This window comes from Schistosoma mansoni, chromosome 1 (assembly GCF_000237925.1).
Source record: "Schistosoma mansoni strain Puerto Rico chromosome 1, complete genome".
NCBI classification, from domain to species: domain Eukaryota; kingdom Metazoa; phylum Platyhelminthes; class Trematoda; order Strigeidida; family Schistosomatidae; genus Schistosoma; species Schistosoma mansoni.
The window spans coordinates 51,148,074-51,170,732 of NC_031495.1; the positions used below are offsets into that span (position 1 = coordinate 51,148,074).

Sequence of the window (22,659 nt, forward strand, 5' to 3'; positions counted from 1 at the left end):
TGGTGTCATTCGGTTCATGAAACTGGAGTCTAATAATAATATTTTTGTCGTGAATAAAGCACAGAGAAAAATAGTGATCAGACAAATTAAATACTGGCTGAGTCTGTAGTTTAGTTCGTTATTGTATTGGTAGACAAACATCATCACATGTACTCATGGATTAAATTCTGTTGTCAATCAGCCGAATAGGTATAAAATAATTACTAGGATTAAGGTAGTGCTTTATTTCTATTCAAACCAGTGCATGGGTGTATGCTCGCCGTGTTCAAGGTTCGTGATATGAAGCTATCAAAGTGATTCTGTACCTCATGGTTTCATGAATATTGACTGCGAAAGGATTCTGTACTAGTATCAAGAAGCCATTCAGTGACCTCTCGTTTCCAATCGGTACCTAAGGTAATTGGTGGTATGAACTATCTCCAGGCGTCAACCACGACTAGATAAGTAATTTCGTTGATTGGACCGACAACGACTCGCAATTCACCTCAACGCAGTTCCAAGAGTTCTGCAAACGCCTATCCATCAGGCATCTTCGCGCCTCACCTTACCACCCACAATTGAATGGGCAAGCAGAGAGATTCGCGGATACGTTTAAGAGGGCTCTGATCAAGTCAAAAGGAGAGGGGACGCCAGTGGAAACACCGCAGAACTTCTTATTCGTCTTCAGAACGACCCCTAACGACATGCTGCCGGAGCAGATTTCCCCCGCAGAGATCCTCATGGGAAGAAGTTTGGGGACTATCCACAACTTGATGCTACCGAAAACCACACCGCAACGGATTACACCACCTCCAGCGCAAACCACGTCCCAGAAGCTACCCACGTACACAGTTGGATGCTCTGTATTCGCTCGGGACTACAGAGCAAATCATGATCCTTGGATTGAAGCGCGTGTGGTTAGAAGGGTAGGTAAAGTCATGTACGAGGTTGAGGTGGGAGCAGATAGGTGGACTAGGCATCGAAACCAACTACGCAAGCGTTCAGCCCCAGCGCGCCCACCGGCCGAAGGAAAGATCCCACTGGACATATTGTTAGATACGTTTAATCTGCCGGTAGCCCCTACACAAGAAGGAGCAAAAAAGGTCGATCTACGGTCCCGAAGATGGTCACTGCGCCAACGGCGACAGACAGTCAGAATGCAAGTGGACCCCAGGAATGTCCGTTGTTAAAAAGGGGAGGTGTTGGGGGTGTCAAATCCCCAGAACTTACTTGATAAATGGCTTAATTTTGTAATTTTATTTTGAAAATTTGAATTTAGCTGTTTTCACGCCAAAAGCGCTCTTCTACCTTCACGTCATATTTCCCACTTGTAAACTATCTTAAACGCTATTGGTCCATTGTTTCTTTGAGTGTGCTATTTTATAATGATGCCCAAGGATAATTTGTTGCTGTATATATCGTTTGACTTTTCCCCTTATGATTGCTGTGCTTCTGGCTGCTACGGAATATATTTTCCCCGCTTCCAACTTGGACTTCTTACTCTAGTTAGCTGGGTCGCGTCAGAATAGCTAGCTTAACAATCTCTGGTCACAAGTCTTTGTTCCGTTCGACTGTACCAGGGTATTAGGGAGTCATCAATGCTCAGGCGTAAGTTATATCTTAATGCATGAACCCTTCCTTGTTATATAAGTGGTGTCATGATCAATTTAAAGGGGAAGGAATTATCTCACTTGTAATAAAAAATAATGTGCATCAGGTTTCTCTGAAATCTCGACAATACTACTTACTTACGCCTGTTACCCCTCGTCGAGGAGCATAGGCCACTCACCAGCATTCTCCATTGGTATCGGTGTTCCTTATCGACCTACAGTAAATTTTATTTACGAACGACCTCACGTGTACAAAACAACGCTTTATCATACACTAATAAAATAGCGGAGACTTCCAGGTTGACGTTCTGTTGAGTACAGAAGTCCAAAATTGAAGAACTGAATAAAGCTAGATGGGGAACTACGGCGGTTATGACTGTGGTCAACTACATAACTGATAAGACTGATTATATATTGTAAGGTATTATTTGTCAATTATCCAGTGACGATTAGTTGATTTCAGCATACTGATTAAATATTCAGATGATATATATATATATATATATATATATATATATCAAATAGTTAGTCTTTATAATCTAATTGAACAATTGTATAGTTTTCCTCTTATATTTCATATTGTAATAGCAATAATGATAATTTGTGTAATCCCGATTTTTACTTCAAGGTATAAAAATGATCCATGGCTGTGGGATTTGGATTGGTCTAAACCTAAAGTCAAATGTGTTAGTTTACTCGTTGTTTAATTATTTCCCTGTATGTTTGTTTGTTGTTGTTGATAGTGAAATAACTTGGTCACAAAAACGTGTTATGAATACTACTTTCCTGGTTCTCTTTTTATCATCATTATGCTTATTTTGCGTAGTTACCTTTTAAAAATATCATAGTGAAGAGTCAAAATCTTCATGTTGGTGATGTGGTGTGAAGCCAATTTTTCTAAATTAAATGAATAGCAGCCTATACATACTAAAATAAATAACGTTTGATATAATTTATTGTGTTCGTAAATGTGAAACTGGATATTGAACAGTATCGTAAAAATCAAGTGTTATATATACATAGTATGAATTGGGCAATCTTTAACTTCTTTTATTCTAGTAAAAAAGAAGTATTACATCTCATGAGACGTTTTTCAGATTGTTTTTAATAAGAGTACCATGTAATGCACATTTTATTGTCCGTTTAAATTGTTTTGATGAAGCGAACAGGATTTAGTGTTTGCTCTACATTTTCACAGTGTTTATGTGATTATTGTTGATTATAGTCCTGTAGAGCATTTCAGTGAATGTCCTAAGGTTATTATTATTGGTATGACGGGATACGAGAATGATAATATTTTATTCAATGGTTTTTGCGAATTTCGGCCGGGATGATAAGTACTGACTTCGTTCAATGTGACATTTTAAGGTCAATATTTTCTCATATCAATTCAGTATCAACTTTGTTCTGTATGACAGGCGCGAATCCTCGTTTAGTGTGACAATTTTATTCCATGTATTAATTCAGGTGAACTGTATTGGGTGTGATTTTAGATTTCATTTTAAGGCTTGTTTGGAGACGTGCTTTTGAGGAGCCAGTAAATCTTGATTGCATTAGTCTTTCGTGTTCCCACTTTGGGTCGCGGAAATTGTAGTGGTTCGCGTTCCTCACTCTAAGCAATAGGATTAACAAATTGCGCTGATTCTCGATCGTCAGGTAATAATAAATTACAATAAAAATTACAATTATTATTACTATTCATAGTAATGGTAGTAGCAGCAAGAAATCCTATGCAAAGAAAGTTATTAGTCAATGAATTAAACCGTGAGACAACTCGGTCACACACGTTATATCTGTCGAATGATTGTTTACCATTATTATATGATTACAGGAATACCTTTTTTATGAGTGCCAAATAGCACAAAACCCAGATTCAAGTTTTCCTATCGACTGTCTCAAATTATCTAACATCAATGTATAATGTTATGTAAAGCAATTTTTAGACTTTATTAGAGTTAGAGATAATCAGATCCTGATGAAATGCTAGTTCATAAATTGTATAGATTTACTCGATGAAATTATATTGTGATGGTAAATGGTTAAAGATTCTAAGTGGCTTTCACTTCGAATCGTTTACAGTGTAGTGTGAATGCATTCATTTTTATACTTTGTTGTTAAATCTGAAAATTTTTATGAAACATATCGTTTTGCTGCCTTTCTCAGTTTGTATTATGTTTATTTATATATAAACTTCTGATTTTACTATCAATGATACTGCTGCTATTTCTACTTAGTTCTCATTTTATTAATTTTTTTTCTTCGTTAGTCTGATGCAGTGTTGTAACTAGGACCAGTGCATGTTTCAAGTTCTACATCGCTTATTCAACTCGAAGCGATTTCTTTAAGATAAATATTTCTGTACTGAAATATGAGTTATAGAAAGATAGATTAAATAGTTTTAAATTCACGTTAGCCTGTATCTAAAACTTTTCAGGTTATTCAACCTTCAACTTGTATGTCAGTGAAACACTAGTTATTTACTTCTTTAAAATTGAATCTGTTAGTTAAACTGTAGCGTAGAATTTAATAATGAGTTCTCTTCTTCATTCAATTAAGTCCAACTGTAGATTGTTAATCAAGCTACAAGTTGTAAGGTATGTTTGCATTGACTTTATCTCAATCATTTTACTTTTCTTAAAGAAGCAAATGTTTCTGATTGTTGATATGATTTCGGTAGATTATCAAAGTCCATTTATACCTAAACTCATTTGTCTATGTGCCCATTTGTTGTATAAAGTTTACTTCAAAATAATGCTATCCAGTATTACTACTCTTTAGTTTTTCTGCGTTTCATCCTTATCGTATTTGTTTACTGATGTTTGGATGCCTTATATATAAATATTTTGAGATTGGTGTGATTTGCTTTTTTTTTTGTAAAATATGAATTTCATACGATAGTTATCACTACGGATTTCGCTCCCACGTACAGAGTTTAGTGATAATTTTAAATGTTTGTTTACTATTTTTGTTTTCATTACAGAAGACTGAAGTTGACGAGAAGGTGTCTCGTCTTCCTAAGTGAGTAGTATTTTTACATTACACTTTATTTTGGTCATCAACAGTTTTCTACTAGGATTTATTAATAGTTTGTGAATTTTAGCAAGCAGTGGAATCCACGACGTTCTCTCGTCCTATTTGGACCTCTTCAGCTGAATATACCTATATTCTAGTGTTGATGTTCACACGCAGGCTTAAATCCAGTGCTTATCAATTAAAATGCCAACACGCTATGTACCATGCGACACAATCCAGTTGGTTATTTGTCCAACTGGTATAAAGTTAATTTGGAATGGTGTCTATTTTCCCATTCTCTAACATGGTTGCCATCGGTTTCTGGTCTGTGCTGTCTAATATGATCATAAGCCACTTGTTTGTATCATCTGTAGGACGCTAACCGGAGTCATAATAAACCGACAGGTTTCAGCCTTATACAGCTTTCTTTCATACTTCAGCACTATATCATAAACTAACCAACTGTCCACTTTTTCCATCCAGTCCTAATGTGGTGTGTGCTACTGATGTCGACAGATATAAGTAGCATGTATTACCAATCGAGAGTGGAATGCCTGGTGGCAGAAGGTTGAAAAGACCGAAGAGATGAGAACGAGAATACAGAGTGGTATGGAAACGAAGGAACAACAAAGTATGAGGCAATTGATGGTTATTTTGCAAATAAAGTACTTGCTACATGGTTCTCAGATTTTACCAAGATATTATGTAATGGTGTATTTAAATACACTTTTGTTTTCCCCACTGGCGTTCTCGTTCACTACACTGGTTTTGACAAATAAAGCACAATATGTCAGATGAGTTCATAGTTTTACGTTTTCTATAAGAGTTTGTTTAACACAGTTGTAAATTTCAAAAAAAAAAACTACATAACTAAATTATTTAATTATTTAGATGGTACAGAGATTTAATTCCAAAACCAGTTAAAGATAATTTAGACTCTGGACCAGCTTTATTAACTGCTCAAATGCGTATTGCACCAAAATTATTAAAACTCTGCTGGCAAGGTCTGCCGTTGCATTATGATCAAGTAAGTGATTACTTTTTTATACATAGTTTGTTTTCCTTTTTTGATAACCCAGTCTATAAAACACCGATGACAGCAACAATAGGAAACTGTCTAATTAATTGGATTTGTTTTTCATTTCATTTGCCATAAGTATGCTATAATATGTTATAAGCATCCACAACAGCTTATTGGCCATATTAACCTATACAATGTTAATTGTAAGGTGGTAGTTGATAGGAAATCCTGCACTTATGTTTAGTGCTATTTGACGCTCGTCAGCAAAATGTACCTGGAAAACTCGATCCCATGTCACTAAGTTTCACAATCGGAGATGTTACCACTAAGCTATTCTGACCGCGACTGAGATATATGTGCAACTGATCGATAAAAGTTTACTAACTAACACTTCGTCATATATTACAATAAAATACTTTCATCAGTCGTCTCCATATTTTTGTTCCTTCCAGTAATATCCGATATGTCGATTTTACTAGAGATTTAATCATACTTTTTAGTTTCAAAATACACCTATTTTAAAATGAAGGGTTTTTTGTGTTGAATTATAATTCGTCTGTTTTAGTGATTATTCCTAGCTGTTGAGTTAAAAAGTTGTTATCGTTTCTACGGTTTGTTTCAATTTGATTAAATCAACCACTTTGATATAAGTTTTGTTACCAAAAAAGATTCACGGTATACACCAATCTTATACTTCGACTTACTTTTTTGACAACATTTCATCATTTTTTTCTTGACAGCCTTAATTCATTGCTAGATTCCCTGGAATAACGCACCTGAGTTCAACTAAAGTATTGCTAGTTTCTTGGCTTCTCGAGTTACTTTTATGAGATCATATATAAATAATAAATAATTGCACAATAAATGACTAGGTTAAGTTATCAAACACACATTCAAAATGATAAACTCAATAGTATCAGCCGACTCGACTCGATGAAGATGAAAATGCCTATTTCAATGTAACTGGGCATGCAAAAGAACATCGTATAATTGACTAAAGAAATTTATATGATAAAAAATCTGATTACTTATGTTTTATACAATTATTATGAACGAATCTCATAATCATCTATTGTGGTTATTAATAAGTCTTCTACTGAAACGTTTATTACTACGTTCCTAGCCGCTTCCTATAACCTCACACTACTCGAGCGATAGAGGAAAGGGGCGAAATGTGAGTAACGGCTTCATTCCAAGGCTAGTTTATGTACAGAAATTCGAGAGTTGGATTTAACCTTCGTCTTCTAGGACTTTTTGGAAACACAGTAACTACGGCAACGATGTATGTACTTATCCAATCTAAAAAATGGCACATGATCCCTCATTTTTCTAGATATTTCTAAGAAGCTTTTATTCGATGCTATTTGAATAAAACAATTCCTGACATCTGGGCTTCTAAAGACCTCGACGAAAAAATATTTCCGGATTACCTCAACAGTTATAAATTATGTTTTATATATCTATAGTTTTTATAAAATTTCATCTTTTTGTTATATGTATATTAGGTGCTCAAATGGGGTGTTCTCATACCGGGACGTATTCCACAACCCTACGGTGATCCACGATATTACATTGAATCATTTAAAAATACTGAAAATACAGAATGTATTGATTCTAATGATGCAGAAAATTTTTCTACAAACTCTAATGTCGTGTGTCATTATGATTCCTCAATTCGTCCAATTATACCTGTTGTTAAATCAACAGCTGCAGGTGACGAAACACTTGATTTTCCCTATGGGTAAGTGTTACATTCTTGCTTAGTCTGCTCATTAATACACAGGAGAGAGCCTGTCTCGAAAAAGTTTTACGCCTTGATACGATAGGCTAACTAGTCCCACCTTGAGGCTAGTTATGTATGAGTCCGAATTTTGGCTAAACGGCTTTGGTGAGAGAGACGAGGACAAAATATTTATTAACTTGCTTATAAAATCAAGGTATAAGGTTGGATTGGACTAGTTTTTTTAAAAAAGAATTAATTCAAACTCATTTATGACTGATTATCGCAGGGTGAGTCGTTAACGTTGTTGGTTAGTGCATTTCTTTTCAAATTGTTGGTCAAAATAAATAGAACGTCTAAGACGCGTTTGTAGGTCAGTCACTACTTTTCAATGAATTCGTGCCCTTAATTCGGTCTATGCGTCACACAAAAAAGGAAATTATCGGTTTGATGAGCCTAATCAGCGGTAAATTTAAGTTTTTGGTAAAATGTTTAGTTTTGGTTATTTGGCTAGTCAGTCATTTAATCTGTTAGTGAATTGAAATATATCTGATCTCCAAAAAACAAAATATTCGTTATGTTTTAATGTGCACTATGTTAAAAGATTCGTAGTGCCTTCACTAAGTACGAGGTTCTGTAATCATACGTAGAAGGTAGTGAAACTATCTTACTGGCTGAACTAATATAGATTGAGTTGGGTTATATGTCTGAAACATATTGATTGAAAGCTATGCACTTCAACCATATCTTGTTACATTTGTTTAGCATTTATAGTCAAGAAAAGTGGAATATCTGTATTTTACTATCTAAATTATGTTACATTTTTCTTTCATTTTCTCTTCATTTGTATAGAGCTTATTTAAATTATTGGTTAGCTGATGTAAAACGTCGTCTATTAGCAGATTTTCAATTAAACGAATCTACATCATCATGTGATAACTTTTCAGATAGTTTAGCAGTTGCTTATTCTCATCGTATAAAACCAGATATTCGTGATGCGAATTTGCTAGATGAATTAAAACGTAGTATTGAAATTATGCCTTTGGAAAAAGAGGAACGTCAACGACTGGCGTCTACAATAAGTACTATACGTAAATTAGGTGAACAAAAACGATTTCAGATGGATTCCAAGTTACAGAAAATAAAGAATAATGTAATTGATTTATTTAAAACATAGTTCCGATTCATTTAGTGTTGTTAATTCTCGTGTTATATAATGAAGTCCTACTCACTGCCTTCTCGTGGCGGGGGTGTTGTTTACGAAATTGAGAGGACGAAAAGCGAATGTCCGGCGCTTTAACCGGGTTGATGGATGTGGAGTGTCCACCTAGGGGAGTTGGGAAACCCTGATTCCAAATCAATGGTGCACATGGGCTCCAGTATCCTGAAGGAACAAATGGCGTATGAACCAGTTGTTGGTCACCGGCTACCATGTGACTGCATCTCCTTGCGATGTTTCACTGACTTGTGGATTAGACCTCGAGGTCAAAGGCTCGGGAAGTGACCCCTTAACAAAACCACTTGCTTAGGTTTGGGCACCCGGTAAGTATCCCAGCCTTCACACAAATCGAATGATTTATGTGGTGCATATGTATCTGGTGCTTCTTTGTGCCAATATTTATGTGTTCAAATAAATAAAATAAAGTTATATAATGAATGTATGGGCATGAAGGGGAAGTGGTTGTGTTAGTGTATGTGCCTTGCGCAAACAAGCAATCGATGTGATCTGGATGAAATTTTAACATAATCAACAAGTTATTTTTTACACACTGTTTATCAGTAAATAATCGGGTTGATTATCTCGTAGATTTTCTGTTCTTACTCATCTACCTCACTGTTAAAAATGTTTGAGAATTCCGATTATGCTTTCTGTATCGTCGTTGAGTTTTTATTGTCAATTAATTCATCGAAGCTATCTAAGGAAATAATTTATCTCTTGATGCAATTAAATTCATCAACCATGGTCTTAAGAGTTATGTTTGAAGAGCATTTATGAATTGTATCATTATTTATTGGAAAGGTGAAAAATAAAAACCATTCTTTAAAATTTTAGTTATAGGTGAGTAGATGTTCACTGAACTAAAACAAGAGTTTCGAATTCCAATGTTATCTATATGAAATAACAGCTATGCTGTCTAACAGTTGCTGCTAACTACATATTATCTACTGTTGAGTCTGTATAGTCATCTCATCATATGCAATAAATTGTCTGGTATATTGTTTAATGTAGTATTGTCATTGGGACCAATGATATATTTATGAATTAATTATCGTTGGATTTGTCAAAAAGCACCAATGTCTTTTTTCCCATTTCATAAGTTCTAACCAATTTATGTATATTGCAACTTCCGATGAACATTTATATACATATTACTAGTTTTTATTTTCTTTTGAACTTACCAAACCTTCCAATTTAGACATAACAACTATCAGACAGATTTTTGTGTTATTCTGTCGGTGTTTTCTTCCATTTTCATTGTATATATTATGTACCTATTTATTTTGTATATTAAGCCACAATTAATTTATAATCCATTATAAATTGATTTGTTTCCCCCTCTAGAATCACAATGAATTGATTTTTGAGAAAGTGGGCGAATTACAGGTAATCTATTCTTCACATTTATGCAGAACAAAATATTTTACCATGCTCCTATTTGATATTTTTCCCATTTTGAAAAATTTGTCCAATAGTGGTAGTAAAAAATTGTTGTTTTAACTTTGATCGTTTATATCATGGGCGACGGAGTAGCTTTTCAGGGCTGCCCCCAAATACCCTGGTACGGCCGAAAGTGAGGAGAGTCCGCTCTCCTTCTCGAAATGCTCTCACATGGCCACGCGAATATATAGACTCTGCCAGGGAAGTCCTACTCACTGCCTTCTCGTGGCGGGGGTGTTGTTTACGAAATTGAGAGGACGAAAAGCGAATGTCCGACGCTTTAACCGGGTTGGTGGATGTGGAGTGTCCACCTAGGGGAGTTGGGAAACCCTGATTCCAAATCAATGGTGCACATGGGCTCCAGTATCCTGAAGGAACAAATGGCGTATGAACCAGTTGTTGGTCACCGGCTACCATGTGACTGCATCTCCTTGCGATGCTCCACTGCCTTATGGACTAGACTTTCAGGTCAAAGGCTCGGGGTGTGGCCCCCTAAGAAAACCATCTGCTTCAATCTGGGCACCTGGTCAGTATCACAGCCCTCACACAAATCAAATGAGATTTGTGAGGCGCATATTTATCTGGTGCTTCCTTGTACCAATATTTATGTGTTTAAATAAAAATATAATTAAAGAATTTCAGGGATAATTTAGTTGCTTAGTTTCAACAATAAATTAAGTAAGAACTATATATATGTAAAATTTAATATTATTACCAGAAATTTTTTTATTGACTCTGAAGTTTTGTTTCTTGTAACTGTATTATAATTGGTTCTCTACTAGAATATTATTTTAATTTTTTTGAAGCCGCAGGGATTAGCTTTTTCTTATAAGTTGTGAAACATTTCCCTATCCCTATACTAATCGGAACTCCGCCTGTAGCTCTTCTAGAGTTACTGCCGGTCTCAAGCCCGGGTAAAGGAGGAGGGTTGGGCATGGGGTTAGCGACCCCATCCCGTAGAAAAGCTAACTCGCTAAAAAAACGCTAACCAGAAAAAATAATTCAAACCATTTTAACTCTGCCCTGGGAGTTGAAGGAATAATTATGAGGTCTCATGATGAAAGCCGAAATTCTTCGGAAGTCACGAGACCGATGCACCTTCTAACAACCAGAGCAACACTCTTTATAGGTACATGGAACGTCCGGACAATGTGGGAGACAGGAAAGACCAGCCAAATAGCAATGGAAATGAGGAGATACAACTTGGCAGTACTCGGAATCAGCGAAACCCATTGGACACAAACTGGACAACAAAGGCTAGGTACAGGAGAGATGCTGCTGTACTCCGGTCACGAAGGGGAAAATGCTCCACATACTCAGGGAGTTGCTCCAATGCTATCCAAAGAAGCACGAAATGCACTTGTGGGATGGGAATCTCATGGACCCAGGATAATCAAGGCATCATTCAGAACAAAGAAGCAAGGGATCACAATGAACGTTATCCAATGTTATGCACCCACCAATGACAGCAACGACGATGATAAAGATCAGTTCTATGAAAGGCTGCAATCAATTATAGAGAAGTGCTCACAAAAGGACCTCACCATCCTGACGGGAGATCTAAATGCTAAAGTTGGAGTGGATAACACAGGATATGAAGATGTAATTGGACGACATGGATTAGGAGAGAGAAATGAAAATGGGGAGAGACTTGCAAACCTATGTGCATTCAACAAATTGGTTATAGGCGGCACAATATTCCCACACAAGCGCATACATAAAGCTACATGGATCTCACCGGACCACACCACAGAGAACCAGATAGATCACATCTGTATCAACAAAAAATTCCGAAGATCAATGGAAGATATGAGAACCAAGAGAGAAGCTGACATAGCTTCAGATCACCACCTGGTTGTGGCCAAGATGAGACTGAAGCTAAAGAAACACTGGACAACTGGACAAACAGCACTACAAAGATTCAATACAGCCTTCCTTCGAGATACTGACAAGCTCCATGAATTCAAGATAACTCTCAACAACAGGTTCCAAGCTCTACAGGATCTACTGAAAGAACAAGAAACTACGTTGGAGGACAACTGGAAAGGGATAAAAGAAGCACTAACTTCAACGTGCCAGGAGGTTCTTGGTCCTAAGAAGCATCATCACAAGGAATGGATCTCTATGGGAACCCTGGACAAAATTCAAGAAAGGAAGAACAAGAAACTAGCAATTAACAACAGCCGAACACGAGCAGAGAAAGTCAAAGCACAAGCAGACTACGCAGAAGCTAACAGGGAAGTGAAGAAAAGCATTAAAGCCGACAAGCAGAAATACATGGGAGAACTAGCAACGACGGCGGAAAAAGCTGCAAGAGAAGGGAATATGATACAACGAAGAAATTGGCAGGGAGATATAGCAAACCAGAGAGACCAGTCAAGGACAAAGAAGGAAAGATAATCACTGAGATTCAAGAACAGAGGAAAAGATGGGCAGAATACTTCGAGGAACTGCTGAATAGACCAGCCCCATTGAATCCACCGAACATCGAAGCAGCCCACACTGACCTTCCAATAGATGTCACTCCACCAACGATCGAAGAAGTCAAGATGGCCATCAGACAAATCAAAAGTGGGAAGGCGGCAGGACCTGACAATATACCAGCAGAAGCACTGAAGTCAGACATTGAAATAACTGCAAATATGCTTTACCTTCTATTCAAGAAGATTTGGGAAGAGGAACAAGTGCCAACAGACTGGAAAGAAGGATATCTCATCAAATACCAAAGAAAGGAGATCTGAGCAAATGTGAGAACTACGGAGGCATCAGTTTGTTATCAGTACCAGGAAAAGTTTTCAACAGAGTGCTGCTGAATCGGATGAAAGACGCAGTAGACGCCGAACTTAGGGATCATCAGGCTGGATTCTGTAAGGATAGGTCGTGCACAGACAAGATTGCGACACTACGAATCATCGTTGAACAATCAGTTGAGTGGAACTCATCACTATACATCAACTTCATTGACTATGAGAAGGCGTTTGACAGCGTGGACAGGAGAACATTATGGAAACTTTTTCGACACTATGGAGTTCCTGAAAAGATTGTCAACATTATCCAAAACTCATACGATGGACTACAGTGCAAAGTGGTGCATGGAGGACAGCTGACAGATTCATTTCCAGTAAGGACCGGAGTCAGACAAGGCTGTCTACTCTCCCCATTCCTCTTCCTTCTAATGATTGACTGGATTATGAAGAATTCGACATCTGAAAGGAAATACGGAATACAATGGACAGCTCAGAATCAATTAGATGATTTGGACTTCGCAGATGACCTAGCCCTCCTCTCTCATACACACGAACAAATGCAGATGAGGACCGCAAATGTAGCAGCAGCCTCCGCATCGATAGGCCTCCACATTCACAAAGGAAAAGCAAGATTCTCAAATGCAACACGGAGAACACCAACCCAATCACACTTGATGGCGAAACTCTGGAAGAGGTGGAAACATTCACATACCTGGGGAGCATCGTTGATAAACAAGGGGGATCGGATGCAGATGTAAAGGCGAGGATTGGCAAAGCAAGGGCAGCATTTCTACAATTGAAGAACATATGGAACTCAAAACAACTCTCAACCAATTTCAAGGTCAGAATCTTTAATACGAACGTCAAGACAGTCCTACTGTATGGAGCTGAAACGTGGAGAACTACTACGGCCATCATCAGGAAGGTACAAGTATTTATAAACAGTTGTCTACGCAAAATACTCAACATCCATTGACCGGATACTATCAGCAACAGCGTTTTATGGGAGAGGACAAGTCAGCTTCCAGTTGAAGAGGAAATTAGGAAAAGACGTTGGAAGTGGATCGGACATCCATTAAGGAAATCACCAATGTGCATCACGACTCAATCCCTAACTTGGAATCCGGAAGGGAAGCGGAAAAGAGGAAGGCCAAAGAACTCACTACGCCGGGAAATAGAAGCCGATATGAAAAGGATGAATAGCAACTGGAAAGGAAGGCTCAGGACAGAGTTGGATGGGGAATGCTGGTGAGCGGCCTATGCTCCTCGACGAGGGGTAACAGGCGTAAGTAAGTAAGTAAGTAATACTAATCGGACATTTTTACAATTAGCCAATTTCCAGTGAATTGCTTGTTTTTTGTTCTTTTTATGTAAAGTAGAATTTTTCGAAATATTTATAAGATTGATAAATGACAGCTGTTAAATATTAAGCAAATTCTGACTTAATAAGTAGAATTTTTATGGATTGGCATATCGAAGTTGTTCGTCAGTATATCTTTTTAACTCACTTTAATCAGCTGATATCAGAAATAAGATTCCTGTTTTCTGCTAGTTCGTCTAATTAATTTGTCGGTGAGTATAAATTAACCAAGTTAGCTACAGTTTCATGTTCTTCCACATTTTTATTCATTCCTTAATTTTGCTTGACTGAAAGCATAAGAAAAGCACCATTTCTTTAAAAAAAGCCAACCTTCAATATTTGTAAGAATAACCGTTTGACAAATTGAAGTTTATCAAATATCCTCTCTTCAAGATTCTGATGATTTTTAATTCTTCTAGTTTATAGTCGAAAGCTGCTTGATTACTGTAGGGTGACTCTAACATAACTATCACAATCTCGGGGCTTTTACAATCGGCAATTATTATTATGAAGTTCATAATTAAAAATTGAAGTTAGAAAACCCAGGGAAGCCGTTAACAAATCAGGTTTTGTCTAGAGAAAATATCTTCCAAATTTCGGAATACATGAGTACTTGCGGTATTGTAAAACAACCTCTCACAGAAATATGTCATCTTAAATAGTAATTATATTTGTCTATTAAACCGGTTAAATTTCCCACTTGTCAGCTTTTGTGACAGGATATGCATTTCGTACATTTCCCGACTAAACTATTGTAAAGCAAAAGTTAATGTTTGTATAGAATATTATGATAGCTTGTTGATTAAAACATATAACTTTCAACCAGTAGTTTTCAAGTTCTAAACTCTGTGTTGAGTAAACGGCTTTTATCACTCGTTTCCATATGACCTGTGTGACTCTACAGTTGAATATATAAACTTGTGCTTGTATGAGTTTCATTACAAAATACATTTATTTTAAGAGGTTTGTTTAAAAAAAAGATTACTTATAATTATCTACCTACTAGGCGTTTGATTCATAAAATAAATCTACGAAATATTAGAAGCCAATTATACAGTTCTTGATTATTATTATTATTATTATTATTATTATTATTATCATTATTATTTGACAATAAAGGCTCAAGGCTCCGCTTTCTGGTTAAACTCCAATCGGTTTGATCAGAATTCTTCGAACTATTCAAATTATCGGCGGCGCAATGCTGTCCGATATGCAGTCGACACTGTAAATCCTGTTATACCGACATGCTGGTTTAAACATCTTCCTCATGAGGTAATTCTAATGTTTTTTCCTTACTATTTTAGTTAATATTATCCTTATCTTTATATCTGAATATTGACTCTAAACAATTTTTCAGGATTGCAAAAGAGATATTTTAACACGTTTTATACGACTTGTTTCTTACTTTTGTTTTAAAATCCTAATGCTAGACATTTGTTACAAATGAAATGACTTGATTTTATTGTAGGACACTCCAAGATTGATTTCTTAATTCCCTTTTGTTTAGTTATTACAATATAACTGATCTCTTTTGCCGTACTTGTTAATTTCATTTCTCTCTGCTGTTGTTGTATGGCAACTTGTGCTGATGCTGAAGTTGACGATGACTAACTATAAATCTTACTCAGAAGATTAGTTATGAGGTATTAATGGAGACTGATTGAGGTAAACAGTAATATAAGTTTGTTTACTATATTCTTAAGAAGAATACAAAATTTCAACGGAATAAAAAAAGTGATGAAACAACAGTGGAAAAGCTTCTCTATCCAGAGTAAAAGTGAAAGAAGTTTTGATGTGGAGAATTATTATGAGTAGAAATGTAAACGAAAATTAATAAGAGATAAAAGCAGTATTGCAGATGTTAAATGTTCTCGCTTGGAGTGCATTACTTGTGTATAACTTGTAGAGCGAAGAATGATATTTTAACCTTTTAATAGTACCACTGTCTCTGTTGAGATAATTAACAAATATGGAGCGTTCACCTTATTTTAGTAATATCTTCATACATAGTATTTCTCTCTTTAGTGTACTCTTCGTGAAATAAGTCTTCAAAGTGCTATATATGTAGAAATAACTATTATATATATAACCAATACAGTAGAAGTTTGTTTTAAAAGAATTGTCTTTCTTGACTCACTTTTATCCAGATCAACCGAGGACAATCAAGATTTTGTTGTCGTTTATCCTTAGCTTACACTAAATGTCTGTAATGGGTAAAGTTTGCTTTCAATCTTTATCTCATAAATGCGGAACATTACTTATTCCGCAGTTTCATAAGATATTTTCAATCTCTCACGGATCTAATCACTTATGGACTGAAGAAGCACCACCACGTAGATTTATATATTTTCTACGTCGTGTATTTTTGGGATGGAAAGGAGAATCAGTAACTACAGAATTTATGTATCAAATATATTAAGCGATGAAAAGAGATATGATGATAATTTTGTCCCGGTAGGTGGGTATCCCTTACAATCGTTCAGAACATTTTTTGAAAATTATTTGACTTTTTAATGTTCAAATAAACTCTGATTTTTACTTAATCGTCATTTGAAATAGGAATGTGGACATCATTCTTAAAGTACATAGTTCAATCAATTATTTCGAACTAAGTTCAATAAAGGTGTTTTTTTCTTCTACCTATTATTTTTATTCTCCAAAATAACATTGTAATACAATATCTTCGACATTTTCCACTTGTTTATCCTTAACTCAATATTAATATACACAATATGTGTTATTATTTAGTCAGGTACTGGACTTCCAGTCGGTTCACCACTTTCTCGTTCATTTCAAAGTCATATTGCTTCTCATCGTTTACACAGTGCAGATTTTAATCCTAATGATACAATTTCAGCAAATACTGATACAATAAAATTAAAGCCAGTTATGGGGTTAGCTGATCGTTTACTTCATGATCGTGTTCATGCTACATTTTGGCAAAGTTATTCAAAACGTATTAAGTAATTTTATACTTAGTTTTTTAATTACAAACTTAATACTTTAAATGATATTAAAGTAAAATGCTAATCTGATTAGTAATTAATTTTGCACGATTTTAGACTAATCTACATTTTATTTCATTAGTTTTCATTGGGTTTTTTCCAGTAACATTTTGTACTTATTTATTGTTTTTCTGGCAAGTACATTTCCCAACATCATTAGTTTCATATTACTCCACTAATTAAATAAGGATTTTTAGTCAAATACACCTATTTGCATTCCACAGACGCAAGTGATGTTGCATTTTTTTTATTTTAACGAAACAAGAACAAAGACAATGTTTGCAGATTTTTGTCAGGATTTACCTCAAGTTATCTAGTTTTTGTTAGTAAATGCAATTTTATTTCTTACAACAATAATCACTTTTTTATCAGTTGGATTTGCGTGTCAATGCAAGCTAGACCACCATTGAAAACCTGGAAACATTGGACAGCCGTTTCGTCCTAGTATGGTACTCCTCAGCAACGTGCACCCACGACACTGCACGCGGTACTCGAATCTAGGACCTTCGGTCTCGCACACAAACACTAAACCTGTAGACCATTTAGCCGGCATCCAACGACGCTAATGTCTGACTTTAATATATTCATAACCACTTCAACAATTTTTGTTAATTCATACTTTCCTGCGATTTTTACTGTCTTCTAATTGGTTGTTATCATTTTTAGTCTGCTAATTTGCTTTATGCCCCAAGTTTATGTTCTCCTACTGCCGTTATATCATGTGTTTTTTGTTTGATTCAATCCACGGTAATTGTTAATTACAAACGATCCATATTATTTTAATATGAATGGAATCTGTTGCAAATCCGATAACATAGCGAAGAACTTCAACAATTATCTCTAATGATGGTATCCAGAAAGAAGGCATTAACGCAGAAGAAAACTTAGCATTAACGAAAATAAATTGAAATGAAACAGCCCTGTGTATGTGTGATGATAAAGACACGACCTCGGTACACGGAAATTAAGTAAACTAAGAGTGGTAAAAACTAATCACAAAAGAGCAAGACATGGGAAAATACAAATTAGAAATAGTGTACTCGGGGTTATGATTGCAAAAAATAACCTAACATTCATTCGGAAAAACTAGATAACCTATCATTTTCTGTAGGAGATAAATATATAGAGAATTATTCTACTTCAATTTTATCTTAGTGGAATTTTAAGCTTTTTCTACTCTCATATCTTCCCCCTAAATTCTCTCATATAGTGATAACTATTGAAGCGTTATGTCAGTGGCCGTGCTATTGAATTCGCATTAATATTCGTTCATATTAAAAGAATCTCAGTCGTTCTTAACTAGAGGACTACCTTAAACTAACTGAATTGTTTATCAAGTTTTAACAATTATACAGTGCATTCACTGTGTTATGTAGTCTTCTTCTAAACACAATCATAGGGAAATATGTTTGGTTGATTCAAAATCCTATCATAGTGATATACACTGGTAAGTAAATTACTCATGAGATGATATTGGACTCATAAAAAACCAACAACTTCATACATTTTACGTAACATAGTTACCGTTAAACACTTGCAATAGATATTGGATTCTTAATTTCATGTATTTTGGGATCATCAGTCTATGTCAGATTTGATCTGAAGCACTTAGATAGCTTCACGCTCTTTGTTTGGAATCCGCGCAATCATCGTAACCAGTAAGGGAAATGTCTCAGTTGGATACACCTTGTCATCTCTTGAATCTTGAGTCCCGAAATACTTTGCTTTTTTCCTCTTTATTTACTTAATTTTTTCTACTACTGGTTATATCTTGATAATGTTTTCTCGCTGTGCTAATGAAGTGTGGAAATTTAAGCGGTGGACATATGTGCCAGATTCTATGATTCATATAACCGACTGGCTGCGAACTGTTAACTATTAATCAGTATTATAAACATGAAGTTCAGCGAAGGAATTTCTTTTCAACGAATTTATCATCATACTGTACAATCATTTATTTATATGAAAATTTTTCAAAGTATTAGTTCCGTCAAGACATATGAACAAAGAGCGAACATGATGTAATAATAAAGTTATAATGCAAGACTACATAGTGTAAATAGTAACAAAAATACATTGTATGTACAAGTAAAATCCTTGTAAAATTAATAAGTTAGCAACAAATTATAATGTGAATGTAGGAAAACAATTAAAACAGTTTTGTTACCATAATTCAAGATAATAGAGGGGTTAAATTAAATGAAGGGATGTCAGAAACATTTACGAATAAAATCATGGGGATACGAAAAATAATTACGGAGAGAGGGGATATTTTCAAATATGAAATACAATAATCATAGTTTAAGACCTTGGTTAGGATAAGACATACTTTTTTTGTACGCATACTTCTGGCTTCGTCTCATGGAGAGCAAGAGCTTTTGCTATTGTGGTATGGGTTACTTATATCCACATAAATAGTATGTCACGATGGTCGGGCATTAAATGTACTTCAGTAGAAGTTCGATAACGGATGAACGGGAACAAAACACAATTGGTATGAAAATGCATGAACAATAATTATTGGAGACGATAGACTGATATTTGCAGAAGGAACGTTCAAGATTGAAACAATTGATTGATAGTTTGCAAATTAACTGTTTACTGTATGGTTGTCAGATTTTAGTGAGATAGTCTGTAGTTTTCGTGTCAAACACATTCGGTTGTCCCCACTCGCTTCTTGTTCACCACGCTATGTTAACGAGCTAGATACGAATAAATCTAGGTAGATTTAGCCGAATTGTATAAATAATCTCAAGATCAATCAGTGGAGTGGCTATAGTCAATTAGATGTTGAAGAATGGAACTTCTAACTGCTTCCATTTCAACCTTGTTGAATCACACTGGGTCAAGTTACCATATACAAGTTAGAAACAAGTACTGACGTATGTACCTTGCTCCACAAGAACTTGTGAATTAGTAGACACAAAGTCCTGTAAGATCGAAAGACTTAACAAAATAAAAACATTTATTAGTTAAGTACATGTTCAATACAACCAACATTGAGTCGTACAATTTTTTTGCGAATGTTTGTCCTAACCCAAAGTATGTGTTATAAGATTCTAACAGGTAGTCTATAAGTTGATAGGTGTATTTTCGAACCACTAAGTCACTGACTCGTCTTAATATTCTCGAACGTGAGCCAATAATAATTATGGATATTCTCACCCTTGAAATTATTCACATTTTATCGCCAAAGAAATTATGATTTTTCTACATTATTAACAATGATGTAACAAATCATTTTACAGATCTCAAATGGCTATTTGGTTACCACATGATCAACTACCAAAAAATGTTTTAAAGTAAGCGTTTTTACACTTAATATCTTTTTTATTTCTTTTGTTCTAACTTATTTGATTCGTGTATACTACTTATGTACGAATAGAATTGTCACTGTTGTCTCCAATCGGTTATTTCATTATATGAATGATTTATTATAATACATATACATTTATCCTGTATTGAGACAAAACAGTTGTCCAATGCTTGTTGATTTTCAATGGTCATCTATCTAAGATCATTTCATGATGTAAACTATGAAGATGTTTCGTTATGAAATATGTTTAAACTATCAATTGTTCTTTAATTCTCTTATGTATCTGTCTAATCATAGTGATCAATCGTATAATTGTAAAGCGAACTACGGAGCTATTCTACCTCAAGTTATAACTTGTGGTACAGTGTCTAGAAGAGCTGTTGAACCATTATGGTTAACTGCTAGTAATGCTGATGAAAATCGATTAGGAAGTGAAATCAAAGCTATGGTTCAATCACCTCCTGGTTATGTTTTTGTTGGGGCTGATGTTGATTCACAAGAAATGTGGATTGCTGCTTTAATTGGTGATGCAGGTGTTGGTTTTCAAGGTAATTATTATCCTTATTTATTCTGCTTTTATGCTTCATCAGTATGGCAATGCTTTTAAAATTATTTTTCTATTCAGTATAATAATTCTTTACTAATATAATAGTTATCGATGACAATGTACTATAAATAATCATTTGAACACTCGTTTACCGTTTACTTATATTGATAATGGCTTACTCTCTGTATTGGATTATTGATTCTGGATGATAGATTCCAGTGCAATGGTGGTGAATAAGGTCGTCTACAATGATAACTAATTCGGCTAATATTAGCTAGGATAACTGATTCTTATAGTTTCTTTGGTAGTAATACAGAAAAATTGATTGAAAATTATAAGAAAACAGCAATTAATGCTTCTATCACATTGTAACAATATTCTCTATCATTAGTTGAATGAATCGAACTAATGCGAGATATTTTCCTCAATGATTGTCATTTGTAACAAATAAATAATAAATTTTCTGAAAAAAATCTTATATTACTAGTGTTTTTCTGTATATATTAATCTATTGAATTTGAAGCACTTCAAAGCTAAATAATGATCATTGTTTTGATAAGTTGTGTTTTAATGGAAAAATATTGCAGATCAGCTAACTGTCTTTTGTTTAAGAGCATATTTTTGACGTGGTGAATATAATTGATTTATTATTATCTTGAAAGCGTTAGTCAATTGAAGGTAGACCACCAGGAAAAACCTGGAAGCACTGGACGGTCGTTTCGTCCTATTTTGGGACTCCTCAGCAGTGCGCATCCACGACCTCGCCTCGCGAGATTCGAACCCAGAACCTACCACTCTCGCGCCAGAACACGTAACCGATAGACCACTGAGTCGGCATCCGGAGGTGTTTATGTCTAACTCCAACCAATCCACGAATTTTGAGCAAGCGTTCACCAATTGTCTTCAGTGAGTTGTTATCTCACAACAGACGTGGTTTGAACTCCACTGGTCACTGAGGCGAGGTCGTGGATGCGCACTGCTGAGGAGTCCCACAATAGGACGAAACGGCCGTCCAGTGCTTCCAGGTTTTTCCTGGTAGTCTACCTTCAATTGACTAACGCTTTCAACTATGGAAATATTAAATCTCCACAAAACCCCTTCTGACTATTGTTATCTGTTTACTACTGGCCTTCATTTTCATACTTTTTTTTGTTTTGTATACTGTGATAAATGTTTTAATTATTGAATTACAGTCAAGCGATTGGCTAATGTTTCTGTTTTTTATTCAGTTGAGATTTTAAATCTGATTGTTGCTTGTTTAAACTGTTTGTGTTTAACCTCTTCTGTTATTCAAGTAATTATATCAAGTCAATGTTTACTGTCATAACAGTTTCTGTCAATAGTACAATACAGTATACAGCGTATTAATTTAGTGTTTATGGAATTTTTAATGAATGAAAAACCCCTACTTTATAAATTATCAGTGAAAGGATTTCTAGAAATTGTCTATTAGAAACCTGTAGTTAACGAGGTGAACGATTAGCGAAGCACGGCACTACAAACCAACCCAAGTTTTTTTTTTAAATCACTGAAAAGCAAGGAATATTGGGCAACGTTTTCATCCTATCGTGGGATTTCTCATCAGAACTCATTCGCAACCCTAAAACAGATCAAACCGGGGACCTTCAGATCTCGCAGCGAACGGTTAGTGTTTAGCCGCTGAGCCAGTATTCAGTTGGTTAG

General features: G+C 35.3%; 1 protein-coding gene across 1 annotated transcript in view; it reads left to right on the forward strand.

Annotated features, from left to right (window-relative positions):
- Window positions 1-22,659, forward strand: part of Smp_161380 (putative DNA polymerase gamma) — a gene marked incomplete at its 3' end in the record, with an annotated part of 49,382 nt that overhangs the window by 17,975 nt on the left and 8,748 nt on the right. Inside the window, exons 7-13 of the mRNA XM_018794772.1 lie at window positions 5,493-5,628; window positions 7,128-7,363; window positions 8,195-8,495; window positions 15,228-15,380; window positions 16,857-17,071; window positions 20,362-20,415; window positions 20,727-20,977. Coding sequence (XP_018649151.1) covers window positions 5,493-5,628; window positions 7,128-7,363; window positions 8,195-8,495; window positions 15,228-15,380; window positions 16,857-17,071; window positions 20,362-20,415; window positions 20,727-20,977 — 1,346 coding nt within the window. The remainder of the gene's footprint in view (window positions 1-5,492; window positions 5,629-7,127; window positions 7,364-8,194; window positions 8,496-15,227; window positions 15,381-16,856; window positions 17,072-20,361; window positions 20,416-20,726; window positions 20,978-22,659) is intronic.